At 38.5% G+C, this 14,843-nt stretch overlaps 1 protein-coding gene across 2 annotated transcripts in view; it reads right to left on the bottom strand.

The window, feature by feature from the left end:
* Positions 1 to 3,584: 3,584 nt before the first annotated feature.
* Positions 3,585 to 14,843, bottom strand: part of NAMPT (nicotinamide phosphoribosyltransferase) — a 30,559-nt gene continuing 19,300 nt past the window's right edge. The window contains exons 7-12 of one of the 2 annotated variants that reach the window (XM_071423924.1): positions 14,575 to 14,800; positions 13,273 to 13,392; positions 10,740 to 10,757; positions 7,900 to 8,040; positions 7,619 to 7,753; positions 3,585 to 5,898 (exon numbers count right to left, since the gene is read on the bottom strand). In XM_071423924.1, the coding sequence (XP_071280025.1) occupies positions 5,785 to 5,898; positions 7,619 to 7,753; positions 7,900 to 8,040; positions 10,740 to 10,757; positions 13,273 to 13,392; positions 14,575 to 14,800 (754 nt within the window). In that variant the 3' untranslated portion in view covers positions 3,585 to 5,784. The remainder of the gene's footprint in view (positions 5,899 to 7,618; positions 7,754 to 7,899; positions 8,041 to 10,739; positions 10,758 to 13,272; positions 13,393 to 14,574; positions 14,801 to 14,843) is intronic. The other variant, XM_071423925.1, reaches the window with a different exon arrangement.

Genomic DNA, 14,843 nt, shown 5'->3' with positions numbered 1-14,843 from the left:
AAAACCTTGTACAGAGGTGAAATAATGCTTGTTATCTTCTGGAGATTTACAGTAGCAATAAAAACAAATAATGGTCTTTAAGCAGCAGTGCTGGAGGTGAGGCTGCAAAATCCACAGTGTGGGTGAGGAACAGGAGCTTTATGAAGTTTGTCACTGGCATTTGGTCTAAGTAGATACAAGATACAAGGCTTGAAAAATGGATTAAGGTTAGACTGGGGCACATTAACAGACCACTGCTTTGTAATCACAGGGGCCTGGCAGCACTGTTTTGGTTGAACAGACTCAAATGTTTTCACAGCAGATTACAGGATAGACTTGAACCTGCTCAGCTGAGACAGAAATGGCAGGGAGGCACCTCCACCAGAGGGAGATTAGTTGTCATGCTCTGACTGACCTTCCTGTGACTTACAGACATATCTCTACCCAAAGCCACCTCACCCAGAGATTATCCTCTTAAATTGCTGGGCTATGTCATCCTTCTGACACATCCAACAACGAGCTGCAATTCCTTATGCTTAAAATAGGGCGGCATCTTTTGGAATAGGGAAAACTTCCTTGAAAGGGAAGAGCACACCAGCCTTGTTCTTTACCAGGAAACTGAGGAAAGCATGTCCCAAAGGCTGAAGAAAACAGCTCCTTTCTTCTCCTGTTTGCAGGAAAGGGAATTAAGCTTGAGGCTGAAGTTCTCCCCTTGTTTTATAAGGTTCAGAGTCCATGCAGCTTGTTTGACATGTGTACTACTTATAGAAATATTTTGATGGTAAGAGTACTCAGACATTATAAAGCAAGTTTCCTAGCAGAGATGATGTAGAAGCTTTAAATAGCTACATTAATAACAAAAATTAATGACAAAGAAGTAAAAATGTCCAGCCCTCAGAACCTTCCATGCATCCATTATCTACCCACTTGAATTTCTTAAGCACTGTAATTATATGAAGATTCTGAAGCTATTTTCAGCAATTTATAATTACCTGGCTATATGCAGTATGATTACTTGACATGAGCATTGGATCAACTACCAAGAATCAGATCCTCAGATCTAACAAGTTATCAATGAAGCATAAATACATATACTAAAAATTAGAGTATGCTCATGTAAATTTATCTAATGATCCTGTGAAATATCTTGGGTTGATTTCCACATAAACTAAACTGCTGGAAGGAAAAAGGAATTATACAACCCAAATTTACTGATTTTTTTTTCTCAATGGTAAAAAACCAATAAATTTGCCCTTGAACTGAGAGGAGTTGTGTAAGAGGAACTAAAAACTTTGCTAGGGGCACAATGGCTCCTCATCTGTCCTTAGAAGACCTCTGCTCCAGCCAGAAGCAGAAAACTGCCATTCTGGTGTCAGGAAACCTCACTGTAACTTGAAAATTCTAGAAATTCTGTTCAAAAAGCAATTAGGAGTACTCATGCAAAGATTAGTAAGGAAATTATATGGAACAAAATATGTTACTTGAGAAGAATCCTGGTGATTCTCTCCCGTATCGTCTGGATTGCTCTGGATTGGATGACACCAGACATCAGGGTACCTTTCAACAAAATATGGTGCCACAGTCAAATACTTTTTGGAAATTATCTACTGCTAAGTGCTTTTTGGATTAATTGAAACCAAATGCCTTTCTGTGAAGGGTGTTTTAAAATCATTACCAAGATCAGCTCTGCTGCTAGTAAAACAGGAAGATCCCCCCAAGAACATAATATCCATGGTTAGCAACTGGGATTTAGTAGGCATGACTTTACAAAGCATCTTTAATCTCATTATTTCCTTATCACCTGGTAATTTAGAAGGCATGTGGTTCTCCACATAAGGCCACATTCATCAGGTTTAAGAGGATGATCTCTCACTCAGATGTTTACAAATCTGATGGAGATGTGCACCTACAGGACCCTGATGGGACTCTCATGCAGAAATGCAATTACCATCACACCAATGCACCCTCACAGCCCCTGCCTCAAGCAGCTCAGCAGTTATAATTTTAATTGTCAGTGGGATTGGAGGACATAAATAGGTCTCTTCCTGTGAATCCCTTGCCTTCTGCACAGGCCAAGGCCTGGAATCTCCCTGCAGCTGACCTGGGAGCCATCACCACCCATTCAGGGCTGGTGAGTGACCTGACTTGCACAAAGGCTGACAGGAGTGAGGAAATCAGCAGTGCTGGAGCTCCTGGGTTTTAACTCCATGCAAAGGAGGCAGGGGAGCCCTGGCACTTGGGCTGTGGGTGCTCTCTGTAAATCATGGAACAGAACCTTTAAATTCAAGCTTTATTGTGGGCTATAAGAGCCCCTTGCTACAGCAAGAGCTGCAGGGAGCAGCAACAAATGGTGACAGCATCACAGGAGGTGCTTTATCCACCATTACTGACACATTCCTGCTGGTACCATACCTGCAACTTAAAGTCCTGCATGAGTTAAAGTGTAACTTCCTCCAGTTACAGAAATCCTGTCCAAAGGACTCTCTCTGCTACAGAGCTAACATTATTTTTGACAGTGCTGCAGCAAACTGAAGGATGCAACACTGATGGTTGATTTGCCTTTAGACAAGCTTTCTAGTGACTTTAAAGTTGAAATAATGAAACTTTATTTGAGAAAGGATTATGTCAAATATAGAGGATAATCTCTTCTATCAAATTCAAAGCCAAGTGCTTTACTTTTCAACACAGACAAAATGAAGCATGGATGTACTCACACACGCACACACACAAAAAAAAGGGAGGAAAAAACCCCAGAAACCAAACCAAATCCCCAAAACCACACACACACCCCCCAAACAAGAAAAAAAGAGCTCAGTTTGCTTTCTCTTCTCTGGAGCTGAGCTGGCTGTCAATGTAAGCCCGACTGAGGCAGCTGAGCAGCTCTCCCTAAAGGAATGCAGAGCAGCACAGCCCTGCTCTGGCCTGGGCTTGGCAACAGAGAGCACAGGATGCCATCTCTGATGCCCAACATCAGAACTTGAAGACACAGTCACATGGCTATGATTTTCACTGCCAGAACTAAACTTTATTTCCATGTGTATTACATACTGGTATTTGATGCCAAGTACATTAAAATTACTTTAACAGAGGATTTAAGTGAGGAATACTTATTCTTCACTAAACAAGAAGGAATGTAAAAACCTATAAGAAAAGAACTGTTTAAGCTTTGTTTTGATTTTGGCAAACCAAACAGTTAAGTACTCTTCTGTTCTCTCCTCAGATCTTTCAAAGTACCAAAAAAGTAAATTTTTTTTTTTATAATCATGCAGCTGAAGAAAAAAAATAGTCTTACAAAATCCATTTCTTACGCTAAATATGGTTACAAATCAGAGTATTAAACACAAAAATCCCAATTCCTATTTTTAAATACAAATACTGTATTATATTATGAAATGGGGATAATTAAAATATATCAATGACTACAAATCTAGTAATTTAAAGCAAACAAACATGCTGTTTGCTTTCATGTGGAAGAATTAGGATATTGTATGGTTCAAGCACTGCAGTAATTTCTGTCAACTCCTTGATGCCCAGAATGTCAAACTGCCAAACACAAAGAGACAAGTGTTCAGGTCTGAATAGCACCAGGTGTTTTTCTTCCCCCCCCTCCCCCTTTTAAAGTTATTAACATTTAATAAAATGAGTGACATTACAACTTTCTGAAAGTGACGTGCACAAGTAGAGAATTTGCTTTGAGTTTCCAACTAATAAGCTGGAAAAGTTTTAGACAATACTCAACAATTATAATGTATTTCATGGTACACATGAAAACAGTGCTTCCACAGTATATCCTCAGTTCTCAGGTACAAAAATATCAGTTATGGGTAGTCAATAGTTATCAAAATTTTTATTGGTACAGAATGAAAGCAGCATTTACTTTATTGTTTTTTAAACCATACATCATAAAATTCCCTAGTACACATGTGGAGGAGTGAAATAGGCTCTGTACTATTTACCTGCTACTGATCCTAAGGCCAGATTCAAAATCTTTCCGGGCCAAAACCAAACAATGTAATTAATAGCTAAGGGAAGGCAGTTCCTCAGTGTGAAAGGTCAGCATTAGTTTTACTAAAACACTATTCTTGAAACAATACATCACTTAAATGTATAATTACATACACTACAAGTGAAAAACAGGTTTTTATTAACAAGAACTATTGAGACTGGGCATAAACATCTTAACCACAAACCCTGGAAATAGTATGGATGCCTTGATGTGGCCCTTTTTGGTGAGAGAGTAAGAACAATGAAGTATGGCTTTTCAATCTTCCTTTAAAAGCATGTTTTATAAAATTTTGTAGGCTTAAATTATCTTAGGCCTTAACATTTTCCAGTAACATCATCTACTAATTAGAAGCATTAATTACATCAGTATATTAAGCAATTGGCTGATAGCTGATCACCAGCAGAACAGGAACTGTTTGTTTTTGCTGTTGTTTTTTTTGTCTTTAAGGGAGGTACTTTTCTAGTGAGAGCCATCCTACAGTACTATCAAATATTTCAGAGGTTACTACATAGCTTCTCAAATAAAATCCTCAACAGTTTCATTTTCCAGCAGATACTTATACCAAGCATATGCAGAGAGCAAATACAATCAAGTGCAGACAGTTCAAAAGTATCTCTCAAACACATTGTTTTACAGTTACCCTCTGCAAAATAAAAGCCCCTCCTCACCCCAAACAGATGGGGTGAGAAGGGGAAACAGGTCTGCCATTCATGTAGGAGTTTGGCTAGCATAGTTTTATTAAAGTTGTTAACAAAAATAGTTAAACATTTTTACAATTTAACATCCAGTCTGACAAAAGGCAAATCAATGAAAAAAATACAAAAAAGTAAAAAAGTGCACTACCCAGTCCAGTATTTTGCTTTAAATTCATGTCACTTACAGTATATGAAAAATAAACCCAGAAGTGTAATTACTTTAAAATACACCGCTTCCGTATTTCAGTATTTTACACATATATTCTATAGTGGAAGAGGAGATCTCTTAAAAACTTTACTCTTAAAATATTGAGGTGCATATACCAAGTGGGATAGACTTGGCAAGTTAAGTTGCAGTAGAGAATCCTTTCAAATTTGGCATTTCACTTACATACCTTACTGTGCCAGCAAGGTCAGTAATACCTAAACCTTCTAGAAAGAACAGTAATTTTGTTTAATGCAGATTTACTAATACAGACAACTACAAGAAATGGTGAGGTCAGCAACTCTATGGGATCTTAAGGAGATACGAGTCCTGATTTAGTTGTCAAATGGAACAATGTCACAACAAACTTTTAAGGCCATGTTTTATTTGCTGATTAATGGACAAAAGGCAATGGATTCCCCCCCCCACTGAGTATTTTCTTGAAAGTCTGTGCTCATAAAAATTATGAAAAGTTGGAAAGACTTAATTATTGAAACTTTAAATATATTTTACACAATCTTGTTTGTACAAAAATACAAGTTAAATATAAACATAAAGCAATCATGATAATTTTATGTAAATCCATTTTGTGATATTCTGTTACATATAAAAAAGTTTCGCAGCTCTGTCTCATTTGTGAAAAGATCAATACCAGATTGAATCACTACTGGCAAAGGGCCCTAAAAAGCACACTTCAGCATTAAATATGTTTTACAAGGTAAGTACCATTTCCTGATTTCATCTTCTAAAGACTGGCAAAAGATAGGGCAGTATGTCCATAAACCAACAAATAATTTGGCTACAATGTCATAAAACACAAACACACAAATCTGTACAATAAACCAGTAGCTATGCAGTACGAACTAGTTACACACACGTACACAGACATGGAATGGAACTCAGTGAGATGCTGACTGTAATTCACTGTTCTTCAGCCTGGCATTCTGTCTGACTTCATCAAATGAATATGACTTCGTTACCTTTCCATTCTTAAATACAGTGTGAAGCAGGTCCTGCAAGAAATACCACTGTTTTAGCAAGAGTGATTTGGCAAACACAGGTTACACAAACTCCAAAGCAAGCACACAAACCCAGCCTGATAAGGCTGGAACTTTAGACTGTCAAGATACTGAATCTTTACAGCCTTTTCTGACACCTTTCACTAATGGTTACACAGAAGAAAGGGCTTGGGTCATCCTGTGCACAGACAGCAGCTTTGTGCTCCCTAGTCCCTTGAGTGTGGTATCTACACCTGGCCAAAGCAAAATACACACCAAATACACCTTGCTAGGGCAGTTTGTAAGAAAGGTAACATGCAACCAACCAGTCAAATACAATTCAATTACAGATGTTTATATGAAGTATTTTCTACCTCTAGAAAAAAAAGTATTTCTTCACTGTGCCTTTTATTCATATATTTTGTAAAACAGCATATCAGGACAGGCTGGCACACTGCACACTGCAAGGGCAACAAGCACAGCTGGCAACAAAAGTCAGCACAGCAGTAACACTGAGCAGTCCCTGCATTTGGTGACCTACTGCAAGGACCTTTAGAGAAATGGGCCCACAAAAGGGGACATTTCCCTGGCATTTCCAGGGAGCCCCAGAACTGGTACCACACCAATGACCCTCTCTGATTTCCTGGGACCAAAACATTTTAATGAATAATTTGACCTGTCAAAAATGAAGGGACAACATATTGCCTAATTTCAGAGCCCAAGTCTTGCAGTTTGTGTTGAAGAGATTTCTCACCATTAGGTTCTTCCCTCTCTACATATATATGAATGTTCATAATTAACATATGTACAGGAATATGTGCATAGAAAAGTTACAAATGTATATAATATCTTTGTGTCCAGAGCATAGTATCTTCAGTGTGTGCAAATCAGGTTTTTTTAATCTTGAAATTTCTCAGAGATGTAAGTTTTAGGCTTATAGTTATGTAAAGCAGTGTGCCTGGTAAGTACCCTCTGCCTAGTGGTACAAAACCAGCTTCTGTATACCAGAAAACTTTCAACTTCTAAGAGCAGAAGTGCAATTTGACAACTTATTTTCAGTCCTCTTAACTTGGGAAGAGACTCAACATGCAGTTTAAGGATTCACTGTTGGATGCTGAAACACAAGACATATCAAACTGAAAGCCTGAGATTGGCATAAAGTTTGTGCTTATTTCATGGAAATAGCATTCCATTTTACAATTGTAAAGAATTCACAGGGAAACTGAATTCCTGAATCTTTAAAAACTGTGGAATTACTCTGTGTACAGAGCATTAATTCCTGAAGGAACCATTTTAAAAAAAATCTCAGTGGGGAAGTAAAACACGTTTTAGTTCCAGGTGTAACTAAAGTTACACTCTTGCTAAAGCAGTTACAGCTGTTCCACCTCCACCAAGAGTCACTACTCAAATTGTGCAATATTGGCCAAACAAAACTACCTGGCCAGTATATATTAGGCAACAATGAGACTTTAGTTTTGAGGAGAAGTGGTAATGGTCTCATGTTTCTGAAAACAAAAAAAAGACAAAGATCTGTAATTGTAAAGCCTGAACGTTCTACTGTCATTCTAACATTCTGCTGTCATCAAATTTGGTACTGAGATCATTTTTGAGGTAATAAGATGGGAATTGAACAAAATGACAGAGCAGAAATAAATTCTGAAATTAAGTTATAACCTGCTTTATCTCAGTGTATTTTTGCATGAAGAATGATGGTGTAGATTTTGAAAATTCATACCTGTCCATACTCTTCAAGATCTCCCTTGCCTTCCTCCAGTGTCACATACTCCCCAGCAGGTGTCCTATGCAACGACAGCCGGCCTTTCTTTGACCTTTTGTTGGGATCGGCTACAGGATCTTTGAAGACATTTATCTAAAATGAAGAGGATTTTTTTAGGAGGAAAGGGCTTTGTGGGACCTAATGCAGATGGTGGTAACAGAACAGGAAATGTCAAACAGGTTTTCAAATGGGGAGGCCTCTCCAGAAAGCAGAGGGGTAGAAGCTGTACACAGACATACCCCAAGGCCGTTGGTCACCACGTAACTACATTTGAAGGAACAGTTTAAGAGGTCTCTGGTTAGTTTCTGCAACAAAGCTCCACCAGATCCAAAGGCAATATTCTCAATACTCCATTTATTCTTCTTCATTCCCTCCACAATCTAATAAAAAAAAAAAAAAAAGAAAATTATGATGGAGCATACTTTTAGGCCGTGCCATTTTCCCATAAAATTATACTACTTAAGCAAGATGCTTTTACAGACAATTAAGCCAACTAACATTCAGTTTCCAGGAGATGTATGTAATAATTTGGTCAATACCTGGGACACTGTTTGCATTTTTATTTACAGCTCCAGTGTGGAACTGGAAAGCTTTTGCTGTAGCACAATTACCAGGCCAGCACATACACTTCCCAAACTAAGGTGGCACAGTGATGCAATGCCCAGAGAAACAGAGCTCTACAAAAAATAAAACACTTCTTGGGAGTATTTCAGAGCCTTCCAACTTCTCAGAATTATGGAAGCAGAGCCTGTATCCTGAGAGAATGCAGCCATCCTGCTCTACTCCAGAAAGTTATTACCCTCTCTGAGCAATGACTTGAACAGAGCAATTCTCTTGAAAATCTCATTGAACTTGCTGATGTTACTCTAGACAAAGATGGGAAATGAGACTACATAAAACTGCTCACAGAGTTTGCTTTGCCACCTTCTCCAGCAGGTACAGATGAATGTGAACTGCACTCTATCAAGAGTGGAGGTAAAAGTTACTGTACCACTTCCCTCCACCCTGATTCTACCCTGACAAATGTGACATCCTCTAGCCTGGAGTAATGGGTGCTCATTTAGTCATGCTCATAAAGGGCCAAGATTTGTTTCCCTGACCCGTTACTCTTATGACAGCCTGAAATGATGCCTATAGCCCCAAAACAGGAGTTCAAACTCTCTTCTTCTAACATTTTACTATCAAAAGCAGGTGAGAAAACCAGAGTGGGTGAGACAGCAAAGTACCATCCATCCAGAAAAAGAGGAAGATGAGAAGCAGAATGGAAGAACATAATCTATGGGGAAAAATGCAGAGTTTCAAAAATCAGCATAGTCAGAAATCTGGTAATATTTTGGGCAATCTTAGTGTCCTGCATCAAGAAGAAATGCCAGCATAACACTGAACAGGACTGTTTCAGGAGCTGCTGATGTCAAGCTGCTTTTTTAAGGGACAGCTAAGGCTCATAGAAGGGGAGAAAAAAAATGGAAAACACTATTTCAATTTCAGACTGTAACAAACTGGTAGTGCAAACAAAAGAGCACACTAGTATTTTGCTTATGCACTTAGTCACATGCAGACTATCTTCACAGGTACTCTCAGTCTGAATGCCTGACAGGGCCACTCCACAGGACACGTGGACAGCAGGGCCATCACCTTCCCAGGACATGCTGGGAACACCCTCCCACTACACTCCTGTCACAGATTTCCCCAGGAGAAATCTTATCAGTGAGTTTCCATCATTCCAATGGTACCAACTTACTCAGCCTCACTTGCCAAGTCAAGCAAAATTAATGTCAAGCTCTACCACCATGACTTCTACTTAAGAGAACCCTCTGTAAGCTTTATATCCTGAATAAGTGCCCTCTTAAATACATGACAGTCCTGTGGATTTTAGCAGTAGACATCATACACTCTCAGTGAACAAGAGCAAAAGTTATGTTTGTTTTCAGGTAATTAGTCTCTCCTGGAAGCAGTTAAAAGAGGCACTCAGGAAGATAAACAATTGAAATTAATTAAATTCTCCTTTAAGTACCTCAGAAGTAACTACAGCTGACAAAGGAAGGCTAAGAAATGGTATTTTGTACACCTTTTACTTGAGAACAATGCCCAGTGGTGCCATAAGAAATGAGATTTAACTGGGCCTGGATATGGACTCTACTTATCAGTGCTGTCTTTTAAAGAGTGAATACAGGTAAGCTCCCCATGGTTCTGTCCTGACCCTGAGCAAGCCTGAAGCCATGTGAGCTGCTGGCCAAGCCTGAGCCAGGGTGCTCTGCCCACCTCAATGTGCAGCTGCAGAGGGCAGGAGTGACACTGCACTCACTTGAACACAGCTGCAAGGTAACAATTACCTGTACAAACAACATCCTACACCAAGGCACGTGGTGCTGAGGCTTCCTGTTAATTGATACCTGCAGGTTAACAGATGTTAGTGCAAGAACAGCAGAGCTGGCCATGGCTGCTTAACCCTCGTGCCTGGGTGAGAGGAAACGTGAGCCCCCTTGCAGCTCCTGTTCCTGCTCTCAGTTACACATGGTTTGTTCACCTCGTGCTACAGGCACAACTCCTCACTTACTCTGGGTGAAAAACTTGCTTCTATTCCCATTCTCTCAAGGGACTTCCTTACTCAGGCTGGATTTCCCTTCCCCTCCTCACCAGACAAAGATCAATCTAAGCTGAAAGGCAGCTCTGACTGTACCAGTGACCCACAGCCAAGGCCCAGATATTATTATTTCTTCCTTAGGAATGGAGAAGAGATGGCAAACAGCAGTGGTAGTAGGGAAGAAAAGGGAGAGATCTGAAACAACTGAAGCCTCCCCCACAGGAAAACAATACAGAAGAATTTTTTGCTTCATACTTTCAAACCTATACAGGGAGAACAATTCAGGTGTCAAGGTTTTCACCAGCTTCCTCTGAGCATTATGAGCATAATTAATACATGAACTGTGACTCCAGATTAGAGGATTAATTTTGTATAAAAATTTAAAGACATCTGGAAATTGAATGTTCAAAGAAAATCCTTTGAAAGTGTGGAGTTAGCAGATTGGAATGATTTTTAAAAGTGAAAATGCAAAGTAAGTCAAAAAAGTTTCCTTACCTGTTCTACCAGCATCCCCTATTAAAACAAAGAATTTTAAAATCCAGTTTATACTCTGAGTTGTTTTCTATATTGTTGTTTCAGCTACTTTGGAGAGCTAAATTAGATTATTGGTCATTACCCATTTTAGACTTTCCTACTGTACTCATTACCTTTCAATCTGATCTGTAACAATAAATCATGCCTAGAATTGAAAGCTGATACAGAATACTTGGAATAAAAATCTTGCACAGGCTACAAGAGAAAAAAGAGGGTGAAAAACGATGGCCACAGTGATACATTTGTATTTGTTCATGTGAACTCCTTTTGGAAAAGAATCAATTATACTTCAGTGTTGGTTTGGTTTTGGTGGGTTGTTTTATTTTGGGTTTTGGTTGTTGTTTTAGGGATTTTTAAAAATGTTATGCTATTACACAATCTTCTAAAAGTCAGCATGGTAAAATCTGGGGTTTGCTGACATAAAAGGATGAAGATATTCACAATATTTAAATAAAACTAAAATTAGGTTGCAAAATCATGGTCATTTTGCTCCAACCTAATTTGCTGCTGTCAAATGAAAAAAGCCACTTTCCTTCCTGCCCATTTCTCCCAGCTCAAAACAAGTTTGTTTTCTTCTGTATAGTGCTGGCAAGTATTAGCCCCTTACTGGGGTACAATTTAATTCACTAAACCACAAAAGTGATCTCCTTTTGGCTGAGTTAATTTGCTGCTACTAAATTGTTTTAATGACTAGTGGTTCCATGACATGAGGCACAGCAAGATTTGAGTCAGGAAGAAATGAGAAGATGCCACTGGGCAGCAGTGATCTGTTTCTTCTGTATGTCTTGGGGAACTGGATCTTCTGCTCTCTTTTATTACATGTTACAGGCAGCTGTTTCATAATCAATTACAGCCTCATAAAGCAAATAAACAGGCAGATCACCTGAACAAAGGATTGCTTATTCTGCCTCCCATTAGCTGTTGCAATTGTTTTACTGCTCTATTTAGAACTTGGAGAGCAGAGCATTTTTCCCTCTAGTGCAAAGATTTTAAACTACTTGCTTTAATATTTAATTAGAATTGATGCTATATGACATCCTTGTATTTTGTCCAGTATAACTTAGAAAAAGCAACCAGGGTTCCTTACAAGAAAGAATAGTCCAGTTTCTGTCCTCTCACAACTCATGAAAATCTCAGCCATAACACACTTGCCTAACACAGCCATGAGCCCTGTTAGATCATTGGTCAGAACAAGCAGAAATATTTTTCTTCTGTGTGGATTTTGCTCTCTTTAACAGAGTGTCTTCCCCTGCTATCTAATGATTACACTCTGTTTCCAACTATTAACTTCTCATGCTTGTGTTATGTTAAGCATATTAGCATAGTTGTACATTCTCAAAAAGCCACATGGGACAAAAAAATAGAATAGAATTTACTTTAAAGGCCATTGGAGGGGGAAAAACCTGCAGAGCATGACTGCACCCCATTTGGTCTATCAGATTACAATCTCAGCATTAACTGCTCCCTAGGGATCTGAGTGACAAATCTCAGTTCTGTCATTGAGGTTCACATTATGTGCCCACATTAGACATGCAGATGGCTTCAGACTAACTAAAACCCAAAACTGATACCTCCCTTGCTCATCATTTTTAGAAACAGCAAAAGTCAGCTTTGTTGAGAAGAACCTAAAGATGTGTCAGTCTAGAAAGCTAACACAAGTGTCAATAAATTCAAGTAAAATTAATCTTAATTCAACTTATTTCTGGGTTTGAACTCTAATACAGCTGGAGATGAAGACTCAGGACAAACCAGACAAAGTCAAATCCTCTTTCTCTTCCATGCCCTTTGTCATCTGTAGTTACTGCAGTTTGTACCTTTATAACCATATTGTATTACTCCATATCTACCTCTAGTCAATAGTGGTGAATTTATGACTTACTTCAAGCATACAGAATTTACTAAATAATTTATGTTTTGGTAAAATTGCAGTTTTGACTCAGACTATAGCCTAACCTTTTACACATATTTCCAGGCTTCTCAACTAATCCTTAGTCCACTACTTGCTCAATCAAGGAACTTGCTTTCCTTACCCTAGGTTTTAAAAAGTTTCCTTCAAAACTACACCTTCAATATGTGAGGACAAGCAGACTTCAGATACATAACTAATGAGCCAAAGCAGTTAATTACTACTGCTGCAGCACAGTGATCATGCAGTGTGCCTGAGACATCAATGAAATGACCAAACACTGCCACATTTTGATCTCAATGAGACTTGACAAGCATGATGAAAGCAAACAAAAGGAGAGACAGTGGAAAGAGAAGGCTTACAACAGGGGGATTAGAAAATGCCTTTTAGGGTTTTTTATGCATCTTAATTTCCTGTGGAGTATTAATGAATTTGTTTTATGCATTATGATATCACTGCCAGTGTCTGGAATGAAGGGCAGGGGTGGGGTCAGCAGTCTGTGCTGCAACATCTGACTAGTTGTAACAGAGTCCAGATTAAATATCAACCTCATCAGTGTCACCCTGACACATGAACAGGATCTCCTACCTCTTGCAATGTGTTGATATCCACACCATCCCCTTGAATAACTCTGAGATACGGTGGCAACAACTTATAGCCTTTTGAATTCTCTGTAATGGGAAACCTCTTCCCCAAGATCTCCAAGACCTATTGAAAAGTGGAAAGAAGATAGTTCAAAATTAAAATAAAAACCTGCCATTCCAATAGAAAAACAATTTCCACATTTGAGTCATGCTTTTTCTAAAAAATTAAAATAAGTCCATAAATATACCCACATAAACATGCTCTAAATCTACCCACACACAAAAAAAGCATGCCAGCCATTGTGGTGGAAGCCCTTAAAGCAGTCACAGACAATATGGTCTTTAAGAAGTTGCACCCAAGAGCTAATCAGAACCATGCTTCCACCCTTTCTCCCTTTGCTTGATGTGATTTTGTTATTAAATGGGTCAGCTGAAGATCCTGCCCTTCTTTTGCCCTCCCTTAAGATGGTGGATGAGCCTTTCAGTTTTTTATGATTTTGTAAGGCACGGATATTTAAAATTAAACACTTCAGCTCGGAGGTTTTCTTATCAGCTCTGATAAAGATCATTCAGAGCTCCTATTTGTGATATGCCACTTATCCCAGAAGAAAAAAAAAGTGTTAAATCTGTGTAGATCTAATTTGATAGAGTACTAATGTAACTAACATTGCCCCAACCTTCTTCATTTGCCAGTGCTGACAGTTACTCAAATTCAGAGGTATCAACAGTTTTTATTATGAAACTGAAACAATCATTATGCTTTCTAAAGAGCAATAAGGCAAGAAGCATTTTTCAATGTGGACTCAGTACAACTGACTTAAATGCACATCTTATTAAAGAGAGAAGAGGGCTACACATGTATTTATAGCACAAAATCATGAATTACATTAACATGGGATGCCAAGATCCCTAAACTTAGTAGTAAGAATTGTTATTGGCCTGGCATTTACTAGCACTGAAGTGATTTCCCATTGCATTTGTTAAGTGATAAAAGTTTCTCTTTATAAAAGCATTCCAGTATCACTACATCAGCAAAACTGATAACTTGCAAAAAGCTTCAAGAACCATATGAAAGAATGGGATTGATGAAAAATATGAAACTATTTGGACTGCAAAAGAGTTTCCATATATATAAACACTGAGGTGAAGTAAACATTTACGTATTTCATAGGTCCAAATTAGCCAGCATCAAATAAATACAATGCATACCAAGTTAGAGCCCTATATGTTTGCTTGCCAGTCATTACAAAAAACCAAACAATTGCCCTCCCCATCTTGTATAGAAATGGCTTCAAGAAAGGATTACCTTTAGAACAGTGTCAAGGGGATTCCCAGAATCTGGTCTAATAATAAGTGGTGCCTCTGGACTTCGGGCTTCAATTATATGCCTTAGGTCATCACCCCATATTTTTTCACAAGCATTGTAAATGTCATAGCTGTCACTAACCACAGATACAGGCACTGAAGAAAACTGTGTTACTATGTGCTCAAAAGCATCTTTTTCATGATCTTTCCCCCAAGCTGTTATGGTACTGCAAAGGCAATTGAAAAATTCATATTAGAATTACATGTCAT

Source organism: Agelaius tricolor, unplaced genomic scaffold (assembly GCF_023055355.1).
Source record: "Agelaius tricolor isolate 1412-34295 unplaced genomic scaffold, bAgeTri1.0.p SCAF_3, whole genome shotgun sequence".
In the NCBI taxonomy this organism is placed as follows: domain Eukaryota; kingdom Metazoa; phylum Chordata; class Aves; order Passeriformes; family Icteridae; genus Agelaius; species Agelaius tricolor.
The sequence above is the reverse complement of the archived record's forward strand: the minus strand, read 5'-3'. Positions and strand labels throughout refer to the sequence as shown.